Here is a 13,644-nt window from a genome sequence, read left to right as displayed (position 1 = left end):
AAACTCACATTTTTTAAATATTTCGAATATGTACATAATGTATTTAATTAGAAGAACAACATTTCAAAACATTCACTCAGAAATCGTATACACAAAACAGTAATTGCGATAGTAGGATTCGGTGGGCTATGTGAAGTTGGCATCACCAAATGCTAATTTTTTTTTCCAAACCTACCTGGTTCGATTGCCCAAGGTCAGCCCTGGATAGCCCAAGTTATTTTTTCGCCAGCTCACCCTAAGTTCTAAAATTATAACGGAATTTTTTTTTTCTCCTAAAAAGTCACAGAAGTTTTTTTTTATTCAGTGTAAAAATTGTTGGTTTTGCACTGTAATTCGTTTGCCCAACGTTAGCCCAGAATAGCCAAACCTTTTTTTCTTTATTTCACTATTTTTTTTTCAAAAGATACAACAAAAAACTTTTTTTCATATCAGAAGCCGAAAAAATTGTCATTTTCTTTTTCTGTGAAACAATCGTTTGCTTAAAACGTTGGTTTGTTTGCCCAAAAGTTAGCCCAGGATAGCCCAACTCTTATTTTCGCTATCCTACGCTTAATTTAAAAATGATAGATGAATTAGTTTTTATATTCACCATACACACAAAAAGTACGCATACACCACAGTGACCTGTTTTAAATTTATAATTAATAAACATAGAATCCGCTGGTGTTTATTTATTTGACTTAGAATTTTTACTTGATTGAATGTAGTCCATATAACATTCCTGTTAAGAAGCTTAAGTTGATTTGTTTCATTTTACCTTAAAACCACAACATTCAAATATTGTTTCAAAATCATTGATTTTTTTGGTTTGCCATATAAGCACCTAGAAAAGCTATACATGTATAGTAAAATCTATCCAAACATTTTTCAAAAGTAACAACAAATAAAAAGTGGTTTGAAGTGATTTCTTTTTGATTTCTTTTTCAGTAAAAGAATAGAACTTTTTAGACCTTTCTGATCTATCCTTAGTAATTCCAATAAATTACATGACTTTTTTACGTTAGCCCACCCTTAGTAAAAAATTATAACAATACATTTTTTTTCAAATAACCAACCTCTTAAAAATCAAAATTTTTTTTTTCAGTGTAAAAATTATCCTTTATCCATTTTCTTCAATTAACAATGCTGATTCCAACAAATAACTTCGCATTTTTTAGTTAGCCCACCCTTAGTTAAAAAATTATGAAAAAAACTTTTTTTTTTCAAATTGCCAACCTCTTAAAAATCAAAATTTGTTGTTTTTTTTTTCAGTGTACCTAAAAACTATCGTTTTTTCACTTTTACCTACTTAATAAACCATGCTAATTCAAACAAACTAAATCACTTTTTTTCGTTAGCCCAGAGTTAGTTCAAAAATTGTACAAATTATAATTAGCAGTTTTCAAAAAATGGCGAGCGTCAGTTTTTAAAAGTGACGCGCGTCAGTTTTCTAAAAGAGAAGCACGTCAGTTTTCAAAACGGGACGCGCGTCAATTTTCAAAAGTGATGCGCGTCAGTTTTCAAAAAGTGACGCGCTTCAGTTTTCAAGAATGACGCGCGTCAGTTTTCAAAAGTGACGTCTGTCAGTTTTCAAAAGTAACGTGCGTTAGTTTTCAAAAGTTTTCGACGACTACAATTATTGAAGTCGCAAATACTATACATTTTTTATTAATTTAAAAAAAATCTTATACTTTCTCCTTTAAACTTTAGTACACATTTTAAAAATTTTAAAAATAAAAAAAGCGTACCAACATACACTTACGATTAGATATTCTTTATTTCGTTTAACCAATTTACACTTACGATTACTTTTTACTTGAATCAATCTTTTATAAGTTTTTCTTACATATCGACAAAGCTGAAGGTTTAAAATAAATGTATAAAGTTCTATCAAAGTTAAAAAAGCCATTATTTGCCTTAAAAATTGAACTCAATTTATGTTTAGTTTTTAAAATTAGTTTCAAACACTTCCAAAATCATTTTTAAGTGTTTAAATTTTTCCGATACCATTTCAAATATAAAAATCAACGAACTAACTGAAATCGAAATACAATAAAAATGAAATGCTCCCATTAATTGTTTTATAGAAAAATACGCCTGAGTCTTACTGCTTTCCTTTGCAGATGGTACTTTTATATTGAAAAATAAACTATAAATTTTATCCACGTGTCCATGGGTTCTCAATTGATCAATTTTGTTATTAAATTCTGATGTCATATAAGATAACCTTGTCATAAACATACATGTAAATCTTGTCAAAAGAGGTTTCTTAGCCAAGAAATACATTCGTCCTTTACTGTAAATAGACATGTGTTCTTTCGATGCAAAAAATGCATATTTTCCTTCAGTTTCAAAAAATGTTTCCATTAGATCGGATGTGTTAAAAAACACAATATTGTTCTTTAGCTCTGGTATACCACTATTTAAAGAATAGGTTTCTGTAGTAGCCATAAATTTATAACCTTGCTGAATTGCTTCGTCAAAACTGTTGGGCCGGACGCCAATAGGTCGTTGGTGGAAAATTTTAAAAACTGAACCTTCATACAAACTACGTATAATCAAAAAACTCGCAACGTATGGTCCAAGGATAAACCAATTATAAGTCCCAGTACGATGACCAATAGGCTTCTTGGATATTGTTTCCCACAAAAATTTAGCAAACCATTTGTATATGGAAAGACATAAAATAATAAGCCATGTGCATAAGTCGAAGGGCAGAACTAATGTCTTTAAAGAACTAGCCGAAATTTCCGTTCGAAAAACTATGTATTTATGATACGTGTTATAGTGACTTGTTGCAAAATATTTAGCTCTCTTTTCAGTACAAATATTATCTCCAATCATTAAATCTCCAACTCCATCGTTTAACTAGAAATAGATCAAAATAAAATAAGTATTTTATTATTTTTTGCTGCTGAATGTGCTACGAACTCACCAGTTTAAATCCATCGGTAAATGTTTGATTATCAAATACATGTCCTGATGGAGAACGTACAATTTTTATAGAAAAATTCAAAACACTTGCTAGTTGTTTTAAAAGTAATCCATCAAAACCTATAAGTTCTCCATTATCTATATCAATAAATGGTGGTTCTGTCCCAACAATAACATTCAATGGACATTTCCAAAAATTAGTGATTTTGTTTGGAAAGTGCAATCTTTTGTATGTAAAAACTCCATTTACAAAACGATTATTGATTTCAGGTGAGATATCCATGCAGCGGTATTCTTTGAATGGAAAATATGTGTATAAAGTAACAATTCCGTCTTGATCTTCAATCAGAGCATTAACATTAATCATAGATAGTTTCCAAAATATTTGAAAAATTTCTCTCAAAAGATGCAAAAAATTCGGAATTCCTTTAGGTAGAATTATTATGTAGAAATGATCTTGGGGAAAAAATTTTTTACCATGATCCTTGTGAAGATGATTGAAATTTCTTAAAAGAAACATAAAGAAAATACACATACATAAGTATTGTAAATAAAAGAAATTAAAATGAGTAGGTATTCCAAAAAAAAAAAAAAAAACAAAGTGCCGTTGAAGTTTTCTAAAGCTTTTATTTTGCCCTATAGAAATTTCAATTGAAAAATAAGCGCCCTCCAGTCGTCCAATAAATATCCGTTGAAGTAGGAATGTCAAAAAAAAACCCTTTGGAAAACAAGGTAGACATCGACAAACTTGCAACTCAAGTTGCTAACACACATACGCCGAACCATTGAATAATTACAATTGTAATTATTCAATGCGCCGAACACAAGCTAATCTCATGGCCGAAGTTTAAAATCGGGTCTTAAGAATAAAATTCAACGGCTTTTTCGAAAGTAGGAAACTCATGGCTACAAGAAAAAAGTCTTTATGTCATCCGTCGATCTGTGCGCCCATCATTTGCATATTCGTCATAGGAGGATAAATTGATCACAACAAAAACATTACTGTTAAAAAAAGAGCCACGTTCTCCTATGTTGAAATTATGCTAGCACAAAAAGTACTGAAATGTAAAAGTGTACAAAGTTCTAAAGCTTGGCTTTAAATTTGTATAAATAAAATTTTGGTTGTTAACTTGGCAATTTAACTTTAAATTACCGATTTTTAAAGCTATTTGAAAAATTGCCAAGTAAACAACCAAAATTGTATTTATACAAATTTAAAGCCAAGCTTTAGAACTTTGTCCACTTTTACATTTCAGTACTTTTTGTGCTAGCATAATTTCAACATAGGAGAACTTGGCTCTTTTTTTAACAGTAATGTTTTTGTTGTGATTTCACTTCTTTTTGCAAGGTTTTGCTGTAGAAATTAAAATCTCTATAATTGATGAAAATTCAGATAAAATGGGAGGTTACCACGCCCCTTGTCTAAAATTCTCAAATTTTAAATTTTTTCTTTTGTAATAACTATCAGATCTACCATTTTACCAAGTTTCAAGATTCTACGATAATCAGAAGTGCTTTAAAATATTTGATGTAAATTAAGCGAAAATGGGCGGTTACCACGCCCCCTGAATTGAAAATCTCAAATTTCAATGTCAATGTCAATGAGTCAATGTCAATGAGTCAGTTACGGTTTTAGCGATTTTTGAAGTCCTATATCTCAGAAACTACTCATCGTAAGAAGCTGAAATTTTGTGAGGAATTTGGGTTCGGCCAGCTCAACAAATGTAGCGAGTTTGAAATTTCTGGCATATTTGGTGTGGAAGTTAGAGGGGGGTCGAAAATGGCCTGAGTTGTTTCCTGTAAATAAGGGTGTAGTGCCAAAGAACTTGGCTGGGCACTACCGTGCCCCTTGATTTTTTTTAAATCCGGTTGATAGTTTTTTAAGTAATTTTTTAAAACATGTTCTTTTTATTTAAATAATTTAATTTTTTTTTTCCTCCAGGGGCAGCAGGTATAAAATGCCACAAAAATTTTAGGCAAGGAAAACTAAATTAGTCTCGTGTTTGTATGATGATCCTTGTGAAGATGATTGAAATTTCTTAAAAGAAACATAAAGAAAATACACATACATAAGTATTGTAAATAAAAGAAATTAAAATGAGTAGGTATTCCAAAAAAAAAAAAAAAAACAAAGTGCCGTTGAAGTTTTCTAAAGCTTTTATTTTGCCCTATAGAAATTTCAATTGAAAAATAAGCGCCCTCCAGTCGTCCAATAAATATCCGTTGAAGTAGGAATGTCAAAAAAAAACCCTTTGGAAAACAAGGTAGACATCGACAAACTTGCAACTCAAGTTGCTAACACACATACGCCGAACCATTGAATAATTACAATTGTAATTATTCAATGCGCCGAACACAAGCTAATCTCATGGCCGAAGTTTAAAATCGGGTCTTAAGAATAAAATTCAACGGCTTTTTCGAAAGTAGGAAACTCATGGCTACAAGAAAAAAGTCTTTATGTCATCCGTCGATCTGTGCGCCCATCATTTGTAGGTATATTCGTCATAGATAGTCTAAGAGCCGGCAGCATATTTTGGCAGTTTTGATATAACCGAAATTCGAGTGTGCACATATCTAGATATGCACCACAGTATATCAACGGAAAAAGTCTGGCAGTGATCTTTTTCAGCTTTCCCTTGCCAGACGCATCCAAAGTGCAGCAAAAAATCAATTTTTGGCGTTTTGGTATAACCGAATAAATGATACACCAAAAAATCATAAAAAATCCCCTGATTTCGAATCTCTGGGTACCGCAAGTTTCTTTTTCAGCTTTCCCCCCGCCAGACCGCTTTGAAGCATTTTGAAATGCATTTTTCTAATAATAAATTGCACGACTGGGGTCGCACGTACTTGCTCTTATGCTTAAAGTAACTATAATGTTAAAGCTTTTTATTCAAGAAATTTAAAATTTGATATTTTGAAGAAATTTCATAAGTAGTATAAAAAAATTAAATCTGTTTTTATAATTAATAAAACTCCGTTTTAAAATATCTTAAAAAAATACAAATATGCCATTTTATTTCTCGTATAAAAAGGTATTTTTATTATTATTTTTATTATTTACACCCAGTCGGCACACTATCGTGGCTAAACGCCAATCTAACCAACCCAACTCAACCAACCCCTCAACTGGACATCCTGGTCTGAACACCCCGAGGACAACCTAGTCAGCAGACTTTTTAAATTAAGTTTATCCATGTATAATATTTATTTATATTTTATAACTTAGTCATTGTATAAGGTTAGGCCCCTTCTGTGCCAACAAAATTTTATATCAACCAATGTATCTTAGAAATAAGTTAATTTTAAGTCAATTGTAAATAACAAGTTCAATAAACTAAATTGAAATTGAAAAAAAAAAAAAAAAAAAAAAAAAAAAGGTAGTTTTAGAAAAAAAATTTTGAAAATTGTAGGAGCCGTTTTTTAAAAAAATTATTTTTTATATATAAAATTTTTTTTAACATTTTTCAAAAAAAAAATTGGTATGCCATTTTGAAGAAATAATCAATTTACACATAAAAACTAAATTTCAAAATTTTTCATTGATCCGTTTTCAAAAAATTGATTTTTCAAAAAAAAATTTTGAAATATTTTTTAAAAAACCAAAAATGCGTTTTTTGAAAATTTTCTAAAATTTTAATATTATCTTTACTTACACACTTTTGTATAAAAAATTTCATTTAAATCGGGGTAATTTTGTACGAGATATTCAGAAACGAAAAAAACCGTTCTATGACAGGTACCGTTAATAACGGTACAAAAAATATTTTTTTTATTTAAAAAGTTGGCCCTTATGTGTAGTACTACACAAAAAATTTTAATCAAAATCGTTAGAGCCGTTTTTGAAAAAAATTACCTTATTTCTATTTTCGTTATATGGCAGGTACCGTTAGTTTTGGTCAAAAAAAAAAAAATTTCAATTTCCCCTCTAGGGAATCACCAAAAACTGCTAACTACCAAGTTTGAAGAAAATCACTTCACTCGTTTAGGCTGCAGCTCCAGATAGAGACAGACACACAGACAGACAGACAGACAGACAGACAGACAGACAGACAGACAGACAGACAGACAGACAGACAGACAGACAGACAGAATTGCCGGACCCACTTTTTTGGCATTCTCCATAATCGTAATGTCATGTAAAATTGTTATCTCGAGTTCGATTTTTTTTACGAATCCTAAACTTGCCCTATAGTACCTATATCGCAAGTAAAAAACCTAATAGCTTATTTTCTGTTGGGTATAACCGTATGATGGTAACAAATTAAAATTCTATGTCTATTCCTGGTTTAGAAAATATAAGTTTAAGCCAGATATTTTCCAGCCTTCCCTCTGCCAGACGCCCTTAAAGGTTTCCCAAATAGGTTTTTCCATAGAAAAAACACCTAGTTTCTGTTTTTTTCTTATAAAATTGAAATAATATTTTTTTGTTTAGAGTAACCATATGATGGCCAAATATTAACTTTCTCTGCCTTTTACTGATTTAGAAAATGTAAGTTTAAGCCAGTTTTGTTTCAGCCTACCCTCTGCCAGACGCCCGAAAAAGTATTTCAATAGTACGGGAAAGTTAGATTTTGCTATATGGGGCATGAGGGTCTGGGAAAAAATCCGAAATGCATTTTGACTTCAGGGCTCGAAAGGCATAAAGACCACGAGTCGTAAACCAAATTTTGTTCAATCGCACTAAGAGTCATTTGGCCGCCATTTTTTTTTTTAATACAAATTTTAGTTTTTCACATAACTCGCGTATTTTTGAACCTACAGAAAAAATAATGTATGACAAACTTGAAATAATTTAATTTTCTACAATATATGTTAAATAACATTTTTCGATTATCCCTTTGGTTTAAAAGTTAGGATGTGTTTTTTTTAAACACGTCAAAAAGTGATTTTCTTATTTTTGTCATAAATCTCTTTTACTTGAGCGTTTTTTTAAAAAATTTGTTCGTTGTAAAAGTTGTAGATCTTTTAATTACCTTCATTTGTTACAATATTGGTTATTTGATTTGACAGACCGTTTTCAATCTGTAGGCAAAAAACTTCAAAAAATTGCAATTTTTTGTATAGGGACAAACAAAATGATTCTTGGTGCGGTTGTACAAAATGTGGTTTTAGACTCTTTCGATCCCTGGGTTTATGCTCTTTTAATCCCTGAAGACAAAATGCATTTCGGATTTTTTCCCAGACCCTCATGCCCCATATAGCAAAATCTAACTTTCCCGTACTATTGAAATACCTTTTAGGGCGTCTGGCAGAGGGTAGGCTGAAACAAAACTGGCTTAAACTTACATTTTCTAAACCAGGAATAGACATAATTTGTTACCATCATACGGTTATACCCAACAGAAAATAAGCTATTAGGTTTTTTATTAGAAAAATGCATTTCAAAATGCTTCAAAGCGGTCTGGCAGGCCGAAAGCTGAAAAAACAACTTCTGGTACCCACATTTTTGAAATCAGGGGATTTTTTATGATTTTTTGGTGTATCATTTATTCGGTTATACCAAAACGCCAAAAATTGACTTTTTGCTGCACTTTGGATGCGTCTGGCAAGGGAAAGCTGAAAAAGATCACTGCCGTTGATATACTGTGGTGCATATCTAGATATGTGCACACTGGAATTTCGGTTATATCAAAACTGCCAAAATATGCTGCCGGCTCTCGGTCTAAGAAGGATAAATTGATTTTTTTAAAAATACGGTTGATAGATTTTTAAGTAATTTTCAAAACATGTTTTTATTAAAATAATTAATTTTTTTTTCCTCCAGGGGTAGCAGGCCACAAACATTTTAGGCAAGGAAAACTAAATTAGTCTCGTGTTTGTAAGGTGAAGAAAAGGCTTCAATAAACAATAAATCAACATTCCTTTTTTTCTTCCTAGCTGAAATTATTTTTTACAGATTTTTAGTTATTTGATTAGAACAAAAAGTTAGTCAAATATCATATTTTTGATTTTTTTTATCAAAAAAGGGTCATAACTGACATTCACATTTTTTTGGCTAAAAGTTTTAAAATTATGACCATGTAAAAAAAAAAAAAATTCAAAAATAAAAATATATTAAAAATATAAATCCAGAAAATGTTTTATTTTTATTGGCTAAGAAAAAGTAGTATACATTATTATTATTAAATTATATTATTAACCCTTAACCACCTACCAGCGGTCTCACAGACTGCAACGGTTTTTCAAATTCAAATATTTCTTTGTGTGTGTGTCGTGCGATAATGTGCTTCTATGTACCTTTTCCACACCTGAAACAGCATCACGCATGAGCTTTGAGCGTTAATACGTGCACGCGTTCGGCCTAGGTTAGTAAATTTATTTCTCCAGCGGTCTCCGAGACCGCAGGTAGGTAGTTATGTGACATTTTTTTGGCCGTTTTCTACAAATAAGTGAAGATTTATCGAGCTTACCAAGTTTAGAAAAGCTTAAAATGCGAAAAACAAGCTCCATTTGCGATCCCAAAATGAAACGGGAGACAGTTTACTTATGTTTCATGTACAAAAAAATAATTTTCTTAGAGTTCCCGAGCAAAATTTGCACTGATTGTAGCGAAAAATTGTGAATGTTGGTGCCTTGCAATTTTGTTGAAAAAAAATTTTATGTTCCATTTTTTATTTTTATTTAATTCTTTGATATGTTAGTTTTTAACAATTAATACAAAAAATTCGAAATTTTAAGTTCCTACTGTAACAAAGCTCAATGTATGAGCACAGTCATTTTTTGCTCTAAAAGCGCCAATATATGAAGTTTTTGATAAAATTACAAAATATTAATTAAATTTATATTATTTTAGTCGTTAAAATAATGGTTTAATGTATTATAAACAATATTATTGATTAAAAAAAAAAATATTCCAGAATTTGCGAGATGGAGGTAAAATTCTGCAGCGGTCTCCTGGACCGCAGGTAGGTGGTTAAGTGACTGAAATAGAGGGTAGGTGGTTAAGGGTTAAATTTATTATTATTAAAAAAATATTTTCGCCGGACAACTTTTTTTGGTGATCATAGAAAGTGTATGTTACTCAAATTGAACATGAGAGTAAGATAATTAAAGTTTTGTTATTTATTGTTTTGGAAAATAACTTTTTGCTATTCATATTTCTTAATTGTAATGTTTATGACACGATAATACTGAAAAAAAAATTTTAATATTGATATCCATAGTTTGGGTTCGAATGGGTAAACTGGGTTTAAGGGTTGCAACCCATATAAGCAAAACTTCGCATAACCAACTAAACAATGGTCTCTCAACGAAAATCAAGGCCTGACTATACTTTATTTAATTTAATTTGTATTATCCGTTAACATTTTCTCTACAAAAAAAAAAATTACGCATACACCACAGTGACCCTGTGATTTAAACCACAAAAAAAAATAATTCAAAGATTTTTTGGTTAAATGCACAACTGCTCTTATGTAAAAATTCATGAGATTTAAGAAAAAGATAATATTTATAATTCAATTTTAGGAGAAATTCGAGATATTAACAGGTAGACAGAATTGCGATAAGATACCCACATTTTTCCCCTTCCTTATCATTGTAAAATCATGTCTGATTGTTATTCGTGGGGGATTAAGGTTGTTTTAAAAATTACAAGAACATATTTTTGAATGGTTTTAAATGTTGAAACGAATTGTGGTTTATGGCATTTGATTTCTTGTATAACAACAAGTTCTTTTGTGTGAGCCGTTTAAAAAAAATATTTTTTTTAATACCTACCTATAAAAATCTATGAAAATATTTTTTCTAATTTTTTTCAATTAGTAGTGGAGTAACTAAAGCAATTTTAGGGAACCCGGCCGAACAGCTTAGATTTTGATGATCTTTTTTTTCAAACGTCGGTAACTAAAAATACTTTAAAGTCTATAGATTAAAAATTGCCGGTGTTGCCGTTTTGATTTTTTAAATTTAATTAAAGATTTTTGTGAACAAAATAAATTTTTATTCAAAAATTTTTCTTAAATTTCATAAATTAATTGATTCCAAAAATTCAAGGATACAAAATATATAGGAGTGAGGGACAATCTACTATCGTTCAAGCGATAGATGCAATTTTCTTATTAATTGACTTCAAACACAAAAAAAATATTTGAACACAACGGCACCTACAATATTTTAATATACATTTTTAAAAAGCTAGAAGCTTAGTCATATTTGAAAAATTAAAATTAAGTTAATTGAATTAAGGGCTTTTGAAACAATGGTATCTAAACTCAGATTTTTGAAAAAAAAAATTATTGAAAAAATTTTAAGATTACATTTTTTAAACTTTTTCGTAATATAAAATGCATTTATTTTCAAATTTTTCTGGCCGCATTTATTATGATTTGAAATTATAAAATGAAATGTCAATATGTTTTACGGTTTATGAAAAAAATTAAAAAGTATTTCATTTTCGAAGAACTTTTTTTAATTTAAGTTTTGAAAAAAAATGTATCTTATTTTTTTTTTTCAAAGTTCAACATCTAAACATAAAATTATTTTTTATTTATTTAATAACCCTTACTCTTGAAAGTTAAATAGCAAAAATTTAAAGTTCTTATTTACCAAAGTCTTTGAGAAAATTAATTATTTCGATGCAAAAATTCAGTTTTTATCAAAAAACCCATTGAAATTGAAGTAATTTTTAATTTTTTTTTTTTCAAAAGTGTGATATGTATTACCTTTTCTGCTTCGGAATTCAACTGATAATATTTATGGCCAAAAATTTGTGTAAAATTAATTCATATTTTATAAGAAAAAGTTTGGAAAAAAGTCATTTTTAAATTTTTTTAATAACTTTTTTTTTTTAATTCTGAGTTTGAGGATCATTTTTTCAAAAACTCTTAATTAAATTTAGTGGATTTAAATTTAAGAGATAAGTATGAGCTTCTAGCTTTTTAAAAATGTATTTTAAAACATTGTAGGTGTTGCCGTTGTTTTCAAAATATTTTTTTTTTTGTTTGAAGTCAGATTGTGAGAAAATTGCATTTATCGCTTAAATGATGGAAGATTGTTCTCTACTCCCTTATATTTTTTTTCCTTAAATTACCTAGAGAATCTTTTGCTATCATTTGTTTTTTGAAATTTAAGCAAAAAAAAATGGTTTTGTTCAAAAAAATTTTAATGTTAATTTTTAAAAACAATACGGCAACATCGGCAATTTTTAATCTATAGACTTTAAAGTATTTTTAATTACCTACGTTTGAAAAAAAAATCGTCAAAATCAGAGCTGTTCGGCCGGGTTCAATAATAATTTGCTTTAGTTACTCTACTATAGGGTTATTAAATTTTTTAAATAAACTTTTATTTGTAAATACCGTTATTAACGATTCAAAACTCTTTTAAAAGATTTTTAAACGATTAGAACTCTTTTTAAAAAACAACCTTTTTCATTTTGCTCATATGACAAGTACATTTAATTCCGATCCCTTCCATAGGGAATCGACCAAAACCCTAACACGCTTGAAGAAAATCGCTTTAGTGATTTGGGATGTAGCTCGTGAATCGTGATAGAGACAGACAGACAGACAGAACTTCGAGACTAATTTTCGTTGATACTATCTTATGACCTTTGTTGGAATAATTTCTTCCACTTAAATAGAAAATTATTTGATGCAAATTTTAAGCAAAATTCAATTGTAAAGGACTGAACTAGTGAAGTTCTACATTTTTTAAATGGGTACCTTAGACCAGTTTGTTTTTCACAAACATATATTAATATGAGTATATAGGTTATTTTTAAAAAGCAGCAGTTAGGTATTTTGTGCATTAATTTTTTTTCTTTTGGAAAGTAAAAATTTCTAGATATTTGTTGTTTTAGTTTTTTTTTTAATTATGATAAAATCCAAAGATTTATTTTGAAATGATTTTCTCTTATCAAACTCACTCCAGTGATGTCAATGATTCGATGAAGTAGACTCGAAAAAAAATTGCATAACTTTCACTTTGAATATTTGTGGCCATTTGAAAGGTAGATCTGTTGATTCTCCTTCTAAAAGCAACTGCTGTATTAATAAAATCATCTTTAACAATTGGATTTGTTGCATCGATATTAATTTCAATATTTCCCGTCATCCATTCGTCAACTTCAGAAACAATCCTAAGCAGACATTCGACTATTTTATTTTGCACCGATGGTATTTCCGTCAAAATTAATTTCCCACAAGCAACTGAATCAATTTTTAAAACAACAACAACTATCGACAATGAAAAAAACAAAATAATCCGAGAACTACCCATTGCTTTAACTTCAAATGAAAAACTGAGCATTGAGCAAATATTTTCCACAAATTTATATTTGACGATTCGAAAGGATATGTTGAAATAAATCAAATCAATTTTATCTTCTCTGCGTGTGGCACATGTTGAAACATAATATTTACAAATGTGTGTTAGACAGGATGAGCAAAAGGGACTTCTGCATAAGGCGACATGTGTTTTGGGGCGGCAAAAAGAAAACATTTATCGTTTCAAATGTATGAAGGAATTTTCTTTTTACGCTTTTAATATGTTAGAGGTTAATGTACACATATTAACCCAGCGAAACAAAAAACAATCCTGTAGCTGAATATTGTTCGTATACTATTTTTTACAAGCTAAATTAGACGCATTGTAGGGCCACATCAACAGTTACATTTTGTATACTCCTTTAATTATCTTATTAGAAAATAATGAGCTTTTGTGACAATTTTTTTTAACTTGCAATAAGGTTATATTGGGCAAGTTAAGGATTCGTAGAAAAAAAAA

At 29.6% G+C, this 13,644-nt stretch overlaps 1 protein-coding gene across 1 annotated transcript; it reads right to left on the bottom strand.

Moving 5' to 3' along the window:
* Positions 1-1,615: 1,615 nt before the first annotated feature.
* LOC129915133 (uncharacterized) lies at positions 1,616-13,137 on the bottom strand. The gene is made up of 5 exons (XM_055994599.1): positions 13,134-13,137; positions 12,785-13,067; positions 2,915-3,419; positions 1,987-2,847; positions 1,616-1,633 (listed from the first exon to the last, which is right to left on the bottom strand). The coding sequence occupies exons 1-5, from the start codon at positions 13,135-13,137 to the stop codon at positions 1,616-1,618; spliced, it is 1,671 nt and encodes a 556-aa protein (XP_055850574.1).
* Between the last annotated feature and the right edge of the window lie 507 nt (positions 13,138-13,644).

The sequence above is a fragment of the Episyrphus balteatus genome, chromosome 3 (assembly GCF_945859705.1).
Source record: "Episyrphus balteatus chromosome 3, idEpiBalt1.1, whole genome shotgun sequence".
NCBI lineage: Eukaryota > Metazoa > Arthropoda > Insecta > Diptera > Syrphidae > Episyrphus > Episyrphus balteatus.
Note: the sequence above shows the minus strand (reverse complement) of the source record. Positions and strands in the feature narration are given on the sequence as shown.

Coding starts and splice junctions, on each gene's coding strand:
- LOC129915133 (XM_055994599.1), bottom strand. Junction 3,420..12,784: donor GAATCATTGACATCACTGGA/GTGAGTTTGATA, acceptor GTTTCTTTTAAG/AAATTTCAATCATCTTCACA. Junction 2,848..2,914: donor TTACCGATGGATTTAAACTG/GTGAGTTCGTAG, acceptor ATCTATTTCTAG/TTAAACGATGGAGTTGGAGA.